General features: G+C 49.9%; 1 protein-coding gene across 1 annotated transcript in view; it reads right to left on the bottom strand.

The window, feature by feature from the left end:
- Positions 1–438: 438 nt before the first annotated feature.
- The window catches only part of Ky (kyphoscoliosis peptidase), a 51918-nt gene continuing 32663 nt past the window's right edge, over positions 439–19693 (bottom strand). Inside the window, exons 7-11 of the mRNA XM_008848546.2 lie at positions 19574–19682; positions 18011–18128; positions 8910–9098; positions 7498–7688; positions 439–4477 (exon numbers count right to left, since the gene is read on the bottom strand). Coding sequence (XP_008846768.1) covers positions 3582–4477; positions 7498–7688; positions 8910–9098; positions 18011–18128; positions 19574–19682 — 1503 coding nt within the window. The 3' untranslated portion in view covers positions 439–3581. The remainder of the gene's footprint in view (positions 4478–7497; positions 7689–8909; positions 9099–18010; positions 18129–19573; positions 19683–19693) is intronic.

The raw sequence follows: 19693 nt of genomic DNA, 5'->3' as shown, positions 1-19693 counted from the left end.
TCTTGCATGTGTACGGATATTAAGAAATATATATTACAAATTCAAAATAAAAAAAAGTAGGATGACAGGCAAATTTTTGGCACAATTTTTTCCTCCCACTATAAAAAGAAATTTGGATTGACTTTAAAATGTCTCAGGTTAAACAAGATTCAATGAAAGAAACACTGTCTTCGTATTCTTCAAAGGCGCCTGAGTTGCGGAGGGCTGGAGCTGACCTAATTACGTTTTCTTTAATGTGGAACAGCTATTTGCCCGACATCCCATTTGCATCTCACCATCACATTCAAATGGCAGGGACATTGATTTTTTTCTAGAGCTCTCTTTGAACATGAAAGTGCTTTTTTTTCTTGTTTTTTTTTTTTTTTTTTCCTTTCCTCTCCTGTTCGTCCCCCTTGTGAGAGCAGTGATAAGGATGGATCGATAATTACATTGTTGGATAAAAATGAATATAAATTTTATTGAAAAACAACTCCAGAAACAGTGTGGGGGACAGCATCTCCAACAGCCAGAGGCCCACATAACTCAGTGCGCACGTTATGAGAAGTAATCACCTCTGAAGATTTCCAACTACTTAGTACAAATGAAAAGAAATTATAGACCTCAGAGGAGCCAGTGCAGCAGCGAACCCATACGCCTTTGAAAACACTGCCAGTAGCAAGCCTTGTGGTGCTACCATTAACCCTGTGTTCGCTGTGGGCCAAACTGTGTAGTTCAAGAATTAATTAGTGTGGAGAGAACCCAAACCTTCAAGTAAGGGAGGCAGACCACTGGGAAAATTTCTTTCCTTTTCAAGTCTTTTGAGAATTTCGCAGACTTTTTTTTGGCAACATGTCCCTCCTGCTTCACAACAGGAAATAGTTCTTTATGTCTAGCCTAAATCCTTCATGCTTCAGTTAATCTATTTATGTCTCTTTTAATCTCAGCGGGCCATGAGCAGTTTGTCCTGGTGGGACAATGTAACATATGGGGAACTCACAGATATTCACAATCATACAGAAAACAGTCCAGCTGCTCTGGTGGCACGTTTGAAGCAAGTTGAAAAGAAGTTAATTGCGGCCCTTTGCCCCACCGCGCCCCATCCTCCTACACTCTGGCACCCATCCTGGGACTTGTCTGGCAAAATGCTGAGTTTGATCAATTTCAGCCCGTCATTGGTACAGCAATGCCTGTGATCAAAGTTATCCTGGCCAGGCCTGTGTCCGGGGGTAAAGGATTTCCGGGCAAACCACTTCTAAATTCTTATCACATTTCATGTCTTTTCACCACGCCAGGCCAGGAAGTCCCCCAAGGCTCGTCTCACAGTCTGTGCGCACTAGGGAATGCCAAGAAGCCAGGAGAAAGCACCTAGTGATCTTGAACAAACTCGGAGCTTTGCAAAACGCTAGCAACTTCTCACATCAGCCACCAGGGGGCGCGCGCGCCATTCGATTAGCAACTGGGACCCGTCCACCAGGAGACAAAGATGGGGATTTGAATAAAAGCCTTCAAAATGCAACCCCAAATTTCCAGCCTGAGCAGCATGCGTGTAAAAATTCATGAAGGCTGGATTTAGTTTCGTGTATTTTCACGTCGTGGAAAGAAATGCAGGCGTTTTTCTGACTGCCCCTGCAGCTGTCTTGACAAAGGGGTTGCCTGGTTAAGTGAGCAGGGCGGGGCGTGGGATGACCGGCAGGAGCTGGGAGAGGCCGGGCCTGGGTCTCCCGGGGAGGACAGCTCCCGTTTTGCATAGTGGTGTCTTCTACAAGCTCCAAAATGGATTGTGCTGTTTTGAAAGAGATGGGTGTTGTCTTCCATAGTGGCAGCCAGCATTGTTGTCCAGTGAGTGACAGGAATCACAGAAGGCACTTACTATTTTGTTAAAACATAGCACATTTTTTTAAGCCCATAAAAATAAAAGGGGTGAGAAAAGGCTGTTTTCTCCTTGTGCTGTGCAAACTCTACCTGTGGCGGTGGATAGTGGTGAGGCATGAGTGACATTGTGCTGAGGAGCCCAGTCTGTCAGAGGGCACTGCACATAAGCCAAGGCATTTCTACCCCCAGGAAGTATGCCCGCCATAAGCAAGGCCACCTAGCCTGGTGGAGGTTGGATACCTGGTACCAGCTGCACAGCAGTGGGGACTCATGGGGAAGGACCCTAGGGGATGAAGGACTGAAGTCCTAGAGGCCTGGGTCTTCAGAGAAGCTCAGGTGGGGAAGGCTCCTGTTCCCACACCCTGAGCCCCTTGGGTTCACCTCTGTAGCACAAGGCCAGGCACTTACTGTCTGATGAACACTTGCTTAGGATAGAGTTGAATGTAGAGAGTATGTCAGGCTGGCCCTGGCTGCAGCTAAGCCTGACGGCATGTGGAGTGTCCGTCAGGGAGAGGTGATGGGGACCCTGTGATAGGCAGAGGTAACAGGGTCCCAGAACCCAGGAGTTACTACCCGGGAGTGCATGCCTGCGCTGGGATGGTATTGCAGTGGCCTCTTTGGGCCTCTCTTGGGCCTTCTTCCCTCCACGTTGCAGTCTTTCCCTCAGTCGTTGTCATGGCAACGGCTAGCCTCAGGTGCTTCTGAGGGCCAGCTGGGCAGCTGAGGCTTCTCAGGACAGGCCTGAGCAAGCAAGAGGCCCTCAACAGTCCCTAACAGAAGGCTGAACTCAGGGCAAGGTTTGTCATCTCAGAGAAACAGATATCCTGCTGTTATGCACTGTCCCTGGCAGTGCTGTAGTTTCTCTGGGACTCATCCCTTTCCCAGGGCCCAAATCTCTGTTCAAGTTCATCAGTCAGGCTCTCAACAGGCTCCTGTGAAAATGAGGACAGGCTTGAACTCAGGCTCTGGGCCCCCCCAGACACTAGGGGCACCCAGTCAGGGGCCTGTCACTGTTAGGCATGGGTTGCAGGATCAGTGGTACCATTCCATCCCTGGTCCCCACCCAGGATGTTCATTTCACACACATTATTGCTTTCTGCCCTTGCCATATCTGGGTGACTCACAGGCATTGATACTCAGCCTCCAGCTGGCTGTGGATCAGCTGGGTTTGTTTTTTTTTTAAATACCTCCTTTTTTGCAGGACTCCTGAAGGGCAGGAAGTAACTAATGAGGAGTCAGTAGGAATGTGGAAGATGGGCAGGCCCAACATTCCCTGGGGTTCAGGAACTGAGAAACACTGTCCTTAGAAGGGGCTGTCTGATGAGACTCGGCCTCAGACCTCATGTTCTCCTGGGGTGAGGAGGAGAATTCGCTAAGCATCATGTGGAAAGCTGTCAACCTGGACAACACCCCCGCTTTTCCACACCAAATCTACAACAACAGCACTAACACAAAAGCCGGCATGGGCATGGGTGTACAGTTCATAATACCTTGGATTTACATAGCACCTTTTTCTTCCAAAGGGCCTTCACCCCTGTCCCTTCAGCCACAGTGAGTGAAGCCTTTAGCAGCACAGACATCTCAGTGCCTGTGGTGGAGTGGGAGGCCGAGGCAGAAGCCTAGAAGTGATTTCATGCAGACTAGTGGTGTCCCAGGCTCTCTGCCCTTCACAGGCACGGTCCCTGTGCTGGGCTGGCCTTGGCCCTCGGAGGCTGTGAGTGTGGAGCCCTTCACTGGGTATTCACTTTGTACTTCAGGATGTAGGAGTAGAAGTTGTGGTTGGCGTTCTCTAGCACCATGACGTAAACTTCTTGGCAGCCAGCTGTGCTGCAGCTGCCTTCCCAGTAGCCCTCGGGGTTCAGGGTCAGGGGCCATGTGTCCTGCCCTTTCACCAGGGCTTTGGCGATACCATGCAGCTTCAGTTTGAATGGGACGTTACGGTTGGCAGGAAGCACCCCAGACAGAGGCTCTAGCAGCTCATTGTCAGGCCCCCAGTTGCCGAAGCTCTCCGGGAACATGGGCCAGTTCACTTTGGTGTTGGCGCAGCACAGGAGGTAATTGAAGACAAACGTGTAGTTGCCTGGCTCCTGCCTCTTCTTCACAAAAATCTTGAGGGCAAACTTGCCAGCATGAGGCAGCTGGACTTTTAGCTCTGTCCTCTTCTCTCGATGCAGTTGGAAGATGTATCGCCGCTGTGTTTCCTCGGTGATGGGGCCGTCATCTCCGTGGAGGGAAGCCAGGACGCTGATGCCCTCCTCCACGGCAAAGCTGATGGAGCAGCGCCCGTCACTGGTGTGGATGATGGGGTCAGGATGCGAGGGCTTCAGGATGCCCATCTGCTCTGAGAACCAGCTAGGCCCCACGGGCTGGTGAAGCTCGGCTGGCAGCCTCACGCCCAGGTCTACATAGTTGCACTTGAGTGTGTATTCCAGCACTGAGCTATAGATGTCAGAGTTGCCTTTGGCAAAGATTTGCAGCTTATGGGTGCCCATGGTTGGAGGGTACACCTCCAACTTCATCCCATTCTTCCTGAGGCTCAGTAGCCCATGCTCCTGCTTGCCATCGAGCATGAACATGAACAGCGTTGGGGCACAGCTCTCAATGGTGACTGTGGCCTTCCCATTCACTGTGGAGAGAAAGTCCAGATCAGGTGAGATGGGTTCAGCGTGTGCTGGGAAATGCTTAACAACTGGCCCTCGGGGGATGATCTGACTTACAGTGTTTGCCCGTGTCTGTGGTGTAAACATTTCTATCAGGCTTGATTTTATTAATGTGATGTCACTGAATATGGTATATACCAATGGCAGAACACCACTGGATTCTTTTGCTCTCTGTAGGTGAATACTTTGAAACAGCTGCTATCTGGGTGTAGGGGTGGGGAGAGAAGCCCCAAACAAGTCCGTTTTCAGCCATATCTGTTCCTTTCTGTCACTGTCTCGTTTGTTTGGTTGGTTTTGGCTTTTGAGACAGGGTTTCCCTGTAGCTCCAGCTGGCTTGGAGCTCACTAGTAGACCAGGTTGGCCTTGGTCTCACAGAAATCTGCCTTTCTCTGCCTCCCAAGAGCTGAGTTCTGGGATTAAAGGTGTATGCCACCATGCCCAGTGACTCCCTTTTGGTTTACATTAGATGAAGGCTGCCTGGACCTTTGGTTTGATTCTAGAGCATGGAGGGAAGTTATGTATGTGTATGGGGGGGGCAAAGGACAGAAATACTGTCTCCTCCAACTCCCAAGTCTTTTAAAAAATATTTATTTTTATTCGTTTATTTATGTATACATACATATGTGTATATCTTTGTGAGTGAGTGCTGTGTGTGTACAGGTGCTGGAGAAGCTGGAGTTACAGGAGTTTGTGAGCCTCCTGACTCCTGCTGGGAGAGTAGTGAGTGCTCTTAACTGCCGAGCCATCTCTCTAGTCCTTGCAATTCTTTTAAAAACATTCTATTAATTAATTTTATTTTATGTGTGTGAATGTATTGCCTGCATATATGTAAGTGCACCTGTGTTGTGCAATGCCGCAGAGGTCAGAAGAGGGCTTCAGATTCCCCTGGAACTGGAGTTATGGATGACTGTTAGCCACCACATGGGTTCTGGGAACTGAACCCAGGTCTTTTATTAGGGCAGCCAGTGCTCTTAACCACTGAGAACTCTCCAGCCTCCGTAACAACTCTTAAGTCTTGCTTTCACATCACTCTCCTTGCAACAGCTTGTTATGGTGTCAACAGCTGTCACATCAACACATTACTTTAACCAGTTGGAAGGACCTCACCCCAGGAATCTGTACCTAGCGTGGGAATGGGTGCTTTTCCTGTTCCCTTCTCTTCCCATACCTGCTTCTCACATAGGGGTGCCATAGCTGTGTTTCTGGAATTTGCTTTGGAAAGTCAGCACATGCATCCCCCTCTCTCCCACTTGTCCTGTAGTTTTGTATTCTTCTGTCCCGATCATTGTTTTTTAGGGACAAGTGGTCAGTTCTTGGCTTTCACAGTTCAGGAGGACTCACCTACCTGATCTTTTCTGGCTCCCCAGCTAGTGGCTTCTTTGAGAGCCTGGCTTTGTCTTCTGTCAAGAGCTGGTCATAAATAAACTTGGTGCCCTGCCCCAGCAACTTCTCTAGCCTTGTTTATGGATGGAGACAAGCAAAGGAGAAGGTAATCTGGTTCATGTTCCCGGTGAACCCCCTACCTTATACATGGTGAGGACTCACCCTAAAGGCCTAGCTGTAATGAACCCCACTCTGCCCACCAAGGTGAGCTTGAGTTGCTGGAGGTCTCCTCCCTGGCCTTAGCTCTCTTTGGAGAATTATCACTGTTGTGATGAATCAGGGGAGTACTTTTCTATACTCTGTCCTTGTCTGGGCTGTGGGCTCTTTGAGAAGAGCCTGTCCCAGAGAACCCCTGGGACAGAGGTGTGTGGGTATCTGGGAAGATGTGAAGTGTTGGGGACCCCAGAGGCTCTCTGGAGGAGCCATGGTTAGTATCTCTCTGTCTTCCCCACCCCTTCCTTCCGTCCTGGCACCCAGTGGCTCCCCTCTCTCCCGAGACTTTTCTTTCCCTTCCTTTTTGTCCCCTCAGCTTCCTCTTTAGCTTCTGCACCATTTCTATTCTTAAGGCCACTCAAAACCACCAGGAGATTTTTTTTCAATATGTAACATGAATATGGAATCAACTTTCAGAGTACTATAAATTAAGAAATCTGGTGTTTACATTTTTGTTTCCTGACAAGGCAAACTCAACTCAGCGAACACATGTGATGTCATTGTGGCCTGTTCAGGGCTCAGATGGAGTCTTTCCTGTGGTTCAGTGTCCCGTAATAGAGACCACAGGCCCCCATCTGGGTCTGGTACAGGAACTGATTTACAAAGTGAGCAGCCACAAGCGGTGACCTCAGCAGCCAGAACCGTCAGGTGTCTGCTATTTTATAGAGCTCCTTGGAGCTCTACACTCAGGTCAAGGAATCCACCACAAGGAGGTGGAAGAAGCAAGTCGACTGGGGCTCACGTGGGGCACCTGTTTATCTGCTGCCCTTGGCTGCACCTCTGCCCTGCAGCATAGGGTGGGACAGGAGCCATCCCTCAAGACACCCTGGCTGATTACCTCTGCCAGCTCAGACATCTTTTCTGGGATGCATGAAATTCCCTAGTGGCACAACTAGTGCTGGCAGAGGAAGGGTAGATGGGGTGACCAGCCTTTCTGAGTCCTGCTGTGTGACAAGCATAGGACCAGGCTCTGGGTCTGAAAGAGGCAGGAGAGGCATTCCATGCCCTCAGGCCCATAGAGGACCATGATTCCAGTTCTGAAACTTCAGTCCGGTTCTGGAGGGTGCAAACATCCAGCTGTCGTGGGCTATCACGCATGCGTGTGTACGTGTGTGCGTGCATGCGTGTGTGTGTGTGTGTGTGTGTGTGTTGGCCCAGGCTAGCCATGGGAGACAGTTAAGCTTGATGGTCTGCTCTTCTTGGTTTAGGTTAGTGGGACTGGGAATTTCTCACTGCCAACATGACATATGAGATGTCCTGCCTTGATGGCTCAGTGACCTTGGCTGCCTGCCATCTCTTGAACATACACATACCCATGTGATCTCAAGTAGAATTCTTGAGGAGTAGAGCAGACTGTTCTGATTCTGGCCTGACACCTGTCCCATGTTACCTGTCCTGATCATGGCCGTCTCTGGGTGGGCACTCAGCATCCCCTTGTTGTAGAACTCACTCTTGTGGTACATGTTGTTCTCAAACTGTCTCAGAGACTGAGGTGGCTTTAGCAGTTGCCAGTTCTTGTTGTCTGGGAAGTGGTCCTCGATGAACAGGGAGGGGTGGGTGAGGAAGTAGAATTCATTGTAGCTGGAGTAGAAGAAAAGCTGGTCAAAAGCTGTGGGGATGAGGAAGCCTGATTTCTCTCACCCACATCTGGCACTGGGGGAGGGAGCTCCTAGGGGAACCTTGTGGGAACCTTGGTTTAGCTGACCCACCCAGAGGAGGGTCCTCGTTGACAGGTTGGGAGGCAGTGCCATCTGTAGTCCTAAAGTGGACACTAGAGCCTTCTCTCCATTGACTGTGTCCACACCCTGGGGCCACAGCTGAACGGGAGGACCCTTCTGAGACAGGGCCACAGCTTGAAATTCCAGGATGTCGGGGATGGAGTGTGGTAGGGACAACGGGTCTCTCTACGCTCAGTACCACGAGGAAATTGGAATGTATTAAAGGTATGACTGTGGAGCAGATCCGGGTAGTGAGGGCTCAGGGAGGTGGGAAGGTGCTTCTGTCTACCTTCATTGGACCCTTCTTGTCCCTGTGGGTAAGGAATAATGCAGTGGGGGATCGTCTGTGGCTCCTTGGGGCTGACCAGAGAGATTTGCTTTGGAGATCAGTGATGGAGACCAAGAGAAGAATGTGGAGGCTCAGCCTGCACCGGGGGAGGCTTTGCTCTGCCTGAGGGGGTAGTGTTCAGAGTAGCAGAGGTGTGAAAGGTAAGTGTGAGAGTACCAGGATTTCAGCTGACAAGTCAGAGAGAAGCCTTAGCTTCCTGACTATAAGGGACTCAGCTGCCAATGGGTATTATGACCCATGAGAGTGTCATGCTTGGCTGTAGGTTAAGGTCAGGGTTGACCAAGCCTTGAAGGATGGAAATGGTCCAATCTTCACCACAAGGCTCAGGGTGGCTCAGCTCCACCCACAGGGCTCCTTTCTGCCAGCTGTGGCCCTTCCTCCTCCCAGAGACCAGGAAGGAGCCTTGTTGGAGAAAATCCTTGTATCTGTGCATCATAATTGCTAGCCTTGACAGAGGCTCCTTGGCCCTGCTCCTCCTCACATGGGGCCTGGGACAAGCCCTAGGGGCACCTGGGTTTAGCTAGAGGAGAGATCTAATTAGTGGAAGGGTGGTGTGACAGGGAAGTCTAGCTCCTCACAAGTGGTCTAGAGCTGGCTTTGAGGAAGGTGATGAGGCTGCCCAGCTCTCCTTTCCTCCTCACTTGGCCCTTTCCTTCTACCCGATGCTTCCTTCAACTTTGACCTTTCCCACATGCCACCACCCAGACACTCCATAGGGCAGAGCCTTGTACTTACAGGAAGGTGAATTTGGAAGTGGCAGTGTCCACCAGGCCACTGCCCCAGGTGCTGTCTAGCAGGTGCCATCGCCCCTCCAGGTACACAGCATTCCAGGCGTGGTCAAACTCTCCAGAGAAGCTCTGCCCGGTCTGGTAGCCAAAGCCCTTGGAGTAGCCGGGCACCGTCATGCACTGCACACCAGCGATCCTGGGGATGGGACATGGCTCTGAGAAGGGGCTCCTGCTGGGACTGGCTCCCCAAGTCTGTCTGCCCAGGGCCCAAGACTACAGGCACTCTCACATTCAACATATAGGGAGCCTTGAGTGCTGGGGGTGGGATGGGAAGACACAGTACTGGCAGGTCCTGCCGGTGCAGACTGGCTGCAGTCCCCGTTGTCTGCTTCTCCCTTGAGACTCTTCAGATCACTTCTGATATGTTTCCCCAGAGCCTGTTTGACATGATCCACAAGCAGCTCTCCAGGAGACGAAAAATGAGAGCAAGAGGGAGGATGGCCTCAAGAACACAGACGCATGTAAGAGCTTATGCAGCCGGGCAAGCCAGGGCATCTCAGGATGGCACTGTTGGTGAGGGCAGGAGATAGCTGGGCCCTGATCCCTGGCTATGATCTCCCTAGCATATCTGCTCGGGGATGGGAGCAGGCAAACAGGTGTGTCCAACACTGACCAGGTTGGCTGCCAGTATTCCTGACCATCATCAGTCTGTCCTTCAAAGCGCCGCGGTGTGTTAACACCACTCACTGCCTGCTTGGGCCACCATTTTGAAGTCTCTCCTATCTGTTACAGGAGGAGTAACATTGACCAGCTAGCCTGGGCTTTGTGGTCATTTTCACAGGGCACCTCCCTCCCTCCCCCCACTGTTCACAGCCAAGCAGGCACCACAGTTTGGGCACTTGGACTGTAGGCAATGGTTGCCGGTCACCTCAGGGGACCCCATAAAACCAGTCATGTGGAACGGAACCCCCAAGACTATAGGTACCATTCCAGGGCTGAAACAAGACCCCTGGAGGCCCTGCCGTGCCTGGCCAGCTGGCCTTCCTCCTTAGCAGCTCCTCTCTCTAAATGGCTCTCCAGGAATGGGCAGTGCCAGTCTGACCCAGTGAAAGCTTCTGACCACACTATGAATGAGGGAGAAAGGTGCCTGCTCTAGTACTTGCCTTGTACTTGTGGGAAGCCGGCGCAATAAATACACATGCCTATAAAGGCCTGGCTGCTCAGAGTGGCCTCTGATGGAGCCCTTCTTCACCCACAAGCTGTCCAGCCCTCACACACTGCTGACCCTGAGCGCCCCTCCAACACGCACTTCAGACATCAGCAGGGCCTATTCAGTGGGGCACCCGGGTCAGGCTTATCAACGGGGCCTCAGAGTAAGGGGTAAAATGACCATGCGTTTACTGTAGGGATAGGGAGAGGGCTGAAATGAGTATTTAAACTTCAGTAGACTGTTGGATTGAACATTACTGACCAACACCTACATATCATTTGTTGGGTCACTGAGGCGAATATGTGCCACAGAGATGAAGATTCTCATTCCTGGCCACCCCTGTTACCTCATGTGCAGATAAGGGTGGCATGCTACCACCACTGCCTTAGCTGTCCTCCACCTACAGAGTCATATTGAGGCCACTCATGCTGAGATTCCTTAGGGGTATGACATTTGGTGGTCCCTGCCCTTCTGTCTCCAGTGTCACAAAAGGGGGGTTCAGTCCACTCTTGCTTTCTGGGGAATCCCATGAGCTTATACCAGCCGGTGAGAAAGATTCAGGAACACTTGGTGGCTCCCTGATGACAGAAACCATCTAGGTCCTGATGGCAGGATTCTGAGATCTGTCCAGCGCAGGAAGGCATAGGAGACAGTGGGCCATAGAGCCCAGGGGAGACGAGATATGCAGTGCATGCACTTGGAGGGTCCGTTGGCCTCATTTCTCTGCAACACAGAGCTCAAGGCAGTGGGCTGTACTGGGGGGATGCTGGGCTGAGAGGGGTGGTTCTCAGGATGGGGAGACCTGAATGTCTTCTCAGAGCACCCAGGATCAAGGAAGGAAGAAAGGAAGGAAGGAAGGAAGGAAGGAAAGGAGTATCCTTAGCATCCATGCTCTCTCTGGGTGCTGGAGTAAGTTGGGCATTGATCTAGCAGTCTGGATGTCCTCTTGGGAGAAGCCTGTCCTAAGCAGTGTGTTGAGGATATTCTTCTATCCAGGGGAATGAAGTGGAGGGAAGATTTGAAGAAGCAAATGGAGAGCAGCAGGGAGGGACTTCCCCAACTAGGGAAAGGCCAGAGGAAGATGAAGGATGACAGAGACGTCCTCCTGTTCTGCTCCAAGCTGGAGTGGGCAGCCATGCAGTGTAGCCAGGAAATCAGGCTCTATTCTCGGCTCCAACAGTCACCTGCAGTGACCTTGCTAGGCTCATCATGAGCAAGAAAAGGATGGTTGGCGTTAAATGTTCTCCAGGGGGTGATTCTACTCCGACAGGCCAAGGAGAGCTGGAAGGGCCATGGGGAATGCCTGTGGCAGAACTAAGATGAAAAAATGAACTCAGTTGTAAGTTTAAGCATTGCTGGAGTAGGGCACGTGGATGTTTTATTACCTGGCAGCCAGGTGTGAGATGAATTGGACAGGAGTCATAACAAAAAACGTGGCCAATAATCCAGTTTTCATGCAAAATAAAGTAACCCATATGTATAAAACAATGACTATAGAACTAGTAGTTTTGCATCCAGCCTCTGGTCACCAGTCAGATCATGACCCATGACCCTTCATCAAAAGACCACAGACTATATAAATGGTGTGCCAAGGCACAGCACAACACGACACACACAACAAACAACACAATACAATATATTGTTTCCCAAACAAGGCTCCCTGGCAGCTGCCTTAGGCATGTTCTTGTTTGGAAGGTGGATGGCTCTGTGAACTGCCAAGCAAACACCAGACTGTGAGCAAAGCCCTGGGAAATCAGCAGTCCAGGAGCTGAAGCAGGCATCAAGGATGAGAAATGTGTCTACCTACTGGTGAGCTTGACCCAAACATGGTCCAAGGCCATCTGTTTAGCAACCTCAGGCTGCAGAATCTTGCCTTTCCTTTTGCCAGTCTTGGCAGCCCCTGTGTCAGCTCCTCAGAGCAGGGCAGCTGTCAAGCCAATACGCATGCAGGATGCCCTGAGCAAGTTTCCCTGGGGCACCACCTAACGGTGGTACTTATAATCGGGATAGTAACGCTCACTGTAAGGCCCATGAGAGCCTTGTGAGATGTGATTGCAGAGGCCTCCTCGCCAACAGGTAAGCCATCTTTAAAGGATCTGAAGGAAGCTGCAGTCCCATCTTTAGTCAGGATCAGGGCTCAGACACCCAACCCATGTTCTAAGGCTGCAAAGGAACACGTAGCTGTCCACCGGGGCCTGATGGAAAAGGACTGAACAGAGGTGCAGGCAAGAAGAAGGTTGTGACCTGGTGACCATGGATGATCCCTGAAGCTGCCTTGGCATCCGTGAATACATCTCCTTATCTTGTGTTCCCTTATCACTTACAAAGATCTGAGTGTGCCACTTTAGTGTAGTGTGTCACCAGGTATCCACTAAGCAGGTGGTGCGTCAAGACTATGATGGGCCTTTGATAGCAGAGATGGTCCAGGTGCTGCCGTGGGAACCACGTGAGATGGGGACAGCCTGAGTTGCGAGGCCCCAGAGGCGGTGTGGCTGACAGGCTTGGTCAGCAGGGATACCCTGCATGTATCAGTTTCTGACCATGGTGAATGAAGCATGCTCTTCCGGTATCTGGTTTAAAACATGTGATCTCTGCATCGTAGCAAGGCATGAGCTGTGACATCTCTCAGGACGTCTGTATTTGATTTCTCGAAAATTGAATTGTGTCTGTGTTTCCCTGCACATTTCTGCTCCCCTTTTCTTTGTGGCTAGCTCAATACCTGTACAGGATAAGATTTCTCATTTCAATGCCCGTGAAGGCCTCATGAGGCTTGACCTCAGAGGCCTCCTTTCCAACAGGTAAAAGGGCAGTGCAATGGTTCAAAGAAAGCTACCTGTCTTGGGGACACACAGGTAGTGTCTAATGTGAAACTGGGGTACAGAAATCCCATGGCATAGTCCAGGACCTTTTGAATTATACCAGCACATTGGCAGACCAAGATTTTGTTTTAATCTATAACTCTGTCAGTAGCACACAGACTGAAATTAAAAGATGATTTGTTTGTAGTGTTAGGGGTGAATGCAGGGATTCCTGCATGTGAGGCAAGGACTCTACCACTGAGCTACAACCCAGCCCAAAAGATGATTTGTTATAGTGATAGAATTCACCTTTGCATTTTCCTTTCATGTAGCTATAATGGAGGGGAAGTTTGGGAGTCCCTTTCTTATGTGACAAAGTCGGATTTGGCATTGTTATTCAAGGTCTAGTGGTGTAGACCTTTAATCCTATCTACTTCGGAGACTCAGGCAGGAGATTCACAAGTTCAAGGCCTGCCTAAGTCACTGAGCTGAAGCTCAGCCTGGGTAATTCAGAGAGACCCTGTCATAAAATACAAAGTTAAAAGAGGGTTACCCGATGACTTTATAGACATACACAGGTGCCAAAGATCAAAGTGCAACCGATTATGACTAGTAATAATCAGATACATACAGATTAGAGATTCATATGCCAACATCTCCGTGTTATTAGCAAAAACAATGAGCCTTTCTGTAAGAAACTGTATTTTAAAATGAAATGGAGATCTTTTCAAAGGTTAAACACTCATTCAATTTTATGTCTTACAGGGCTTATACTAAGTTCAATATTGTATAACTGTATTAATGCAACAGCAAAGCTGAAAATTTTATAGCCACTTTTGAAAGAGATGTATCTTTGCTCTGGAAACCGTTAATGAGTATGTTAAAGCTGTAATGAAATGCTTCTAAAAAAAAAAGAGGGTTAGGGATGCAGCTCAGTTAGAGTACTTAGCATGCACAAGGCTCTGGGTTCAGTCCTCAATGCTGCAGAAAAACAAAGACAAAAAGATTATCCCTCTTCCCTGGAATTTGCATCTCCCGGGAGGCGTGGCTGACCTCTACTCTTGTGTGGACCAGCAGTGGCCACCCCTCTCTCCTTGCTCTCTGTAACAGCTAGAGGATGGTTGGAGATGCAACCGACATTGACTGGGGACAGCCAGCCTACTCAACGTCAAACTTCAGACTGGAAATAAACCCCTGCTTAGCCAAAACCTCTAGACAATCTGCTAGCTGCTGGTGCTAGGGCTGTGATTACAGGGGGAGAGAATTCACTGGAGGCTGACTCAGTGGCAAGAGCCTGGGGAATTAACCTTGGCCTCTACAGGGAGATTAGGCAGAATCAATTAAGGCTGTGGGCAATGGAGGCGAAAGGAGAGACTTAATGCCCAGTGCTAGAAAGAAAGAAACCGGACCAGCAATTACATAGGGCAGGAAATAGTACTAACCGAACACTCCATGTCAGAAACTTGGGAGAGGAAATGAATGACACCAAGAAAATATCTGAAGTTCCTACCAAATTACTTATTAAATCAGTCTTTAATGAGACCACTGCCGGGAAGCAGAATGCTTGGGCAGGAAATGATGGTGACCGCCCAAGTACAAGTCTTGCTAAGAGGCCACTCCGACCACCCAGCAGGCCTAAACCAGCAAACGTGGATTGCGTGTCTTCAGTTATTAAGGAATCAGCTAATGGGTTTACTATGCTTTTGGCAGTTATTTTAGAGGATGAGTTACTGATCTTTAAAGCAAAAGTTAAAGGGATTTGAAAGACTGTGAGCTATTGTTAAGCATCCTAGGCAGTGCAAAGAATTTTGTGCAGTCACCGCCAGGATGAAACTAACTTTAACTGATGCAGAATGTTGGGGTGTATTTTAATGATCTGCTGCAGGGTAGGATGTGGCCCTTGTTAAGCACCTGGACTAGGTCAGAAAGCTGACAGTTTCATTCAAGGCAAGTGTCAATTTACTGAATCTATGTGGGTGGGTTGGCACAGTCAGTAAGAAAGTTCTACAGAACAAAAAATGCTTCTATGTTCCAGAAAGACAGAACTGGTTTAAAAAACAGCAACTCCAGCTGGGTGTGGTAGCCCAGGCCTTTAATCCCAGCATTCCTGAGATAGAGGCAGAAGGATATCTGTGAGATCAGGGCCAGCCTGGTCTACACAGCAAGTCCAGGCCAGCTGGGACTACAGAGAGACCTTGTCTCAAAAAAAAAAAAAAAAAAGTAATTTCAAAGTCAGGGGAGCGACCCCCAAACTATATATGCTATCTCGGATAGTTTGACTGTCTTTTCACGCAGGCAACATAGTTTCCAATACAGAGATGAAGAAGCTGAGGCTGGAAAGACAGGCACCTCACCAAAATGAGCAAAGCTAGTAAGTGCTCAGTTAGGGACAGGAGTTTTACAAGTGGCTTTCCTATCGCAAGTGGCTACCTGCAGAGACTGGGCCCATGAGCCGTCCATCATGGATGGGGGAGGGGCCCGTAAAGTGGGGGAGCCCAGTTCCTCAGTGTTGTAGCCACTGGTAAGTTGCCCCTGCTTAACTTAACCTTCATTCATGCAGGCAACCCTAATTAGATAAAGTGCCCTTCTCAATGGACATGAGAGTAGGAGGGGCTAGCTCAGTGCCTGTAATCAGACCTGTCTGGAAGAAGGGGTTTGGTGAGAGGGGAATATGAGGGGTTATGATCAAAGTATCTTATATATGTATAATATATAGAAAGAAGAAATAATTTTTAACAAAGAAACACAAGGCAAAAGCAAACAAACAACCCCCCCCCCAGTAGCTTCAGATTTATGAATTCAGATGAAAACAACCATATTCTGAAAGGTGCCAGGCAGGCAGGGCACTGACAGCTCTCTGGTGTTTTGTTTTTCTTTTTTTTTTTTTTTTTTTTTTTTTTGATCCAAGTGCAAGACAGGGTCTCCCTGTAGCCCCAGCTGTCCTGGAACTCACTATGTAGACCAGGTTGGCCTTGAACTCACAGAAATTCACCTGTCTCTGCCTCCCAAGTGCTGGGATTGAAGGCTTGTGCCACTATGGCCGGCGATGGTGCTTTTTGTTACTTAAATGAACACACAAAGCAACGTGTGATGGTGTATAGCTTTTATCCCAGCACTTGGGAGGCAGCAATAAGCTGATCTCTGTGAGATCAAGGCCAGCCTGGTCTACAAAATGAGCTTCAGGCCAGCTGGGGATACAGGGAGACTATGTCTCAACAAACAAAACAAAAGCAGCCAAACAAAAGCATACAAGCCTGCTAGGAATATCCCATTATTTCCCGTCCTTCTGTAAATGCCTATGGAGGGCCTGCATGGGGAATTCTGAGCTTGGTGTTCACAGGGAGGAAGAAAGAGAGGGAATAAAAGACTTGAAGATACAAAAGTCCTATAAGGCATAAAGAAGAAAGGGGTCCTGGGAATTCCCGGGTGCTTAGAACGAAGACTAGAAAGCAGTAGGGAAAAGCCACCTTGTCATCTCCACGTGGTAGGATTCAGAGTCACTTAATTTTCTACGTTTTATAAATGATATACAATGAGCTTTTTTTTTTTTTAATTTCAAAAGGTTATTAATGATCCTGTAAGATGTCTCGGAAGGAAAGGCGCTTGCCATCAAGCCTGAGCACCTGAGACCCCAGCCTCAGAGGCAACCAGGATAGGTTACACCCTGGCCACCCCATGCCCTCCTCCACAGCCCTCTCCACTAGCCTGTCATGACTCACTGCCACCCCAGTCTTAAACCCAGGTGCCCCTTGCCTTTGGACCTCCCTGTCCCTGAGTTCTAGAACCCAACTGAAGGCTCATACGGTGCTCCAAATTTCTCCAGAATCTGATCTCAGCCATCTTTCAGTCCTGTACCTTTCAGCACCACCCACATTTCTGCTTCCCTGTAAGTCCACTGTGAGCCTCTTTACCCTTCTCCGGGCCCCATCCCAGGGCCCCATAACCATTTTTTGATACCCTCCTCACACCTTGTATACCAGCTTGTGTGATTATGCTATGTTAAGCTATGTTAAGTTTTCACTTAATAACCTTTTGAGTGATGTTGAGGAATCAAACCCCAGGCCTTTCCCATGGTAAAGAACTGATCCACCACTGTGCTAGAGCAGGGAGCTAGGCAGAAGGGCTGGGACAACTCAGGGGCCAGGTACTTGCCACTTAGAAGTGGTACTAGGGGGCTGGGAGGCAGTGTAGCTTCGTCCAAGGATAAGGTACATGTCCTCCCAGGCAGGTACCCTGTGGCCACCTGCAGGACACTGAGGCATCACTCCTTCCTGCCTGTGGACTGTGTGTTGGTACACTAGGTTTGATGAATGAAGTCATGGTGGGCAGACACTAGGTGTTTGATAAGACCTGCTCAGAGGCCTGCAGAGACGTAGCAGCTATCTACTTGCTTCGTAGGGAAGGGGAGTTTAGTGGCCCTCCAGGGCCGTCTGGTTGTTCCTTAGAAGAACCCAGCAGACCTCAGAAAGGCAACAAGAAGCTGCAGGGCTCCTCCAGCCTCGAGCCAGTTTAGAGGTCACTGGCGAACAGTATGGCCCATTCTTTTGCTCAGGCCAGCAACTTGGCCATGGGCTAACCCCTAAAGCCCTGAAAACAGGGCCCAAAGACATGGAGAGCCACCACCTGGTTACTGAGCTTTCCAATCAACAAATCTTTCCAGGAAGACCTTTTGTATTCCACCCCTGCCCCCACCAAGAGGTCCCTATACTTGCCCAAAGGACAGCCTTTCACAGTTCCCTTGGCATCAGCAGCTGCTGTCCTCTAGTTCCTAAGCCTGCTATTCTTTTAACCTTCAGCTCTGCACAGAGATGGGAGAAGGCAGAAAAGGGGCCTTTTATAACCAAATTATCTGTGTGCATTCATCTGCCATTATGTTAATGCACCACGAAGCCGGGCAGATGGTCCAAAGTCAATTATGCTAGTGTTAAAAAGGGAGAAATTGACCTTTTCAGGACTCACTTGGATTCCTGAACAGAGTTTGCAAACTCAGGCTTCAGGCCTGGCATGGGGGCAAAGACACACAGGGCTTTGGAAGAAAGAGAGGAGCACAGTCCAATGACAGCCAGGGAACTCTAACTCATCCCCAGCTGCCTGTCATACCTGCACATCCTTTCAAAGAGGCCAGCGTAGCCGTCACAGTTGGTCTTCTGGGTCCGTAGTATGTCGGTAGGTTTGAAGGCCTGGTGGTCCTTCTCCTGGGCGGCCTCCATGTCATATTCTGGAGGGTAGAGGAGGGGGCTGTGAGATGTGGGGCCCCAGGTGGCTGAGGCTGACTTAGAGGAGGGGAAAGCTGCAGCACCTGTAGCGTAGGCCCCAAGCCCAGTGTGCTCAGTAGGTAACAGGGGAATGAATGCAACCAGGACCCCAACCCTGTCAGATGGGGGACATGCCACCTTTTGTATAGGTGACACGAGGAGCAAGACCAAAGCAGAGAGGGCTCCCTGGTTATCAGACCTCTAAGGAAGGGCTATGTATGTGTGTGAGCAACACATGGGCCTGGGAAAGGAAGCTCTGCCCAGTGCTCTAGTTCTAATTCTTCCCCTTTAAGGTCAAGGATTGCTGGTGATGTTGGGGGATACAGAGGAGGTGGACCCTCAAGTTCAGACCTAGGGCAGGTGAGTTCATTCTCTAAACTGCATCTGGAGGACCTCAAGGCATCAGGGTGGGATGCTGTGGCTGGTCTTCATGTCAAAAGACTAGGGGTCTTCCCCACCATCTTCTCATTTATAGGTCTCAGCAAGGGGCAGCAGGCCCTTGGCAGCCCCACCTGTGGCTTGCCAAGACCTGGTGAGAGTCCCAAGGCTGTCTCATGGGAGCAGTGGAAAGCTCCTCTGTGGTGGCTCTGAGAACCCTGGGAGTGGGCTGAGAGAAGTGGATGAGGTCACTGAAGTGGCAGCAGGAAGCAGGGAGGAAAGAGCCCACCTTTCCTGGCACTGGTTTTAATACTTCACGGTGTTGCTATGGCTCTTCACAAGGCTGTGCCCTCCTCAGCCTGTGGCCACCCTTCTTGAACATGGCCTGTCCTGGGTTCTCATCTCTGTGTGGCAAGGTCATTAGTGTGCTGGACAGCTTTAATTGTCACCTTGACACACCTGGATAGAGGCAGCTTCAACTGGGGAATTGTCTCCATTGGATTGGCCTATGGCCATATTTGTGGGGTATTTTCTTGATTTTTGAGTGACGTAGGAGAGCCCAGTCCACTGTGGGCAGTCCCACCCCTGGGCAGATTGTTCTGTGTTGTATAAGAAAGCAGGCTGAGCATGGGCCAGAGAAGCAAGCCAGTAAACAGTGCTCCAGCTTCTGCCTCCAGGTTCCTGCCCTGAGTTCCTACCCTGGGCTCCCTGATGAACTGTGACCTGGGAGATGTAAGCTGAATACATCCTTTCCTCCCCAAGTTGATATTAGTCAGAGTGTTATAGCAATCGAAGGCAGACGAGAACAATTAGGAAGCAGGGACAGAGGAAACTCAGCTGCTGGGTGAAGGCCCAGCTCTGCAGGGTGGGTTTTACCCTCTTTAGTTGGTCTTGGTTACTAGATCCTGGTCCCAGGGAGCCCTTCTCCCTTACCTGCCAGCTCACTCCTCACACTGGTGATGGAACTGAAGCAGGGGCCTGAAGGAAGCAGTGCCCATGACTGCCAGGACTACTCCCCTGTGGACTTTACCTATGTGGTGGCAGATCCAGATCCAGATGGCACGGACCCTTTCCAGATCGCTGTGGGCCTCCTGGAGCAGGTCACTCACCAGCTCGTCCAGGCCATTCTTGACTGTCACCTGGTGAGCAG

This window comes from Nannospalax galili, unplaced genomic scaffold (assembly GCF_000622305.1).
Source record: "Nannospalax galili isolate Female #2095 unplaced genomic scaffold, S.galili_v1.0 scaffold1264, whole genome shotgun sequence".
Classification (NCBI taxonomy): domain Eukaryota; kingdom Metazoa; phylum Chordata; class Mammalia; order Rodentia; family Spalacidae; genus Nannospalax; species Nannospalax galili.
This window is presented reverse-complemented; position numbering and strand designations above follow the sequence as displayed.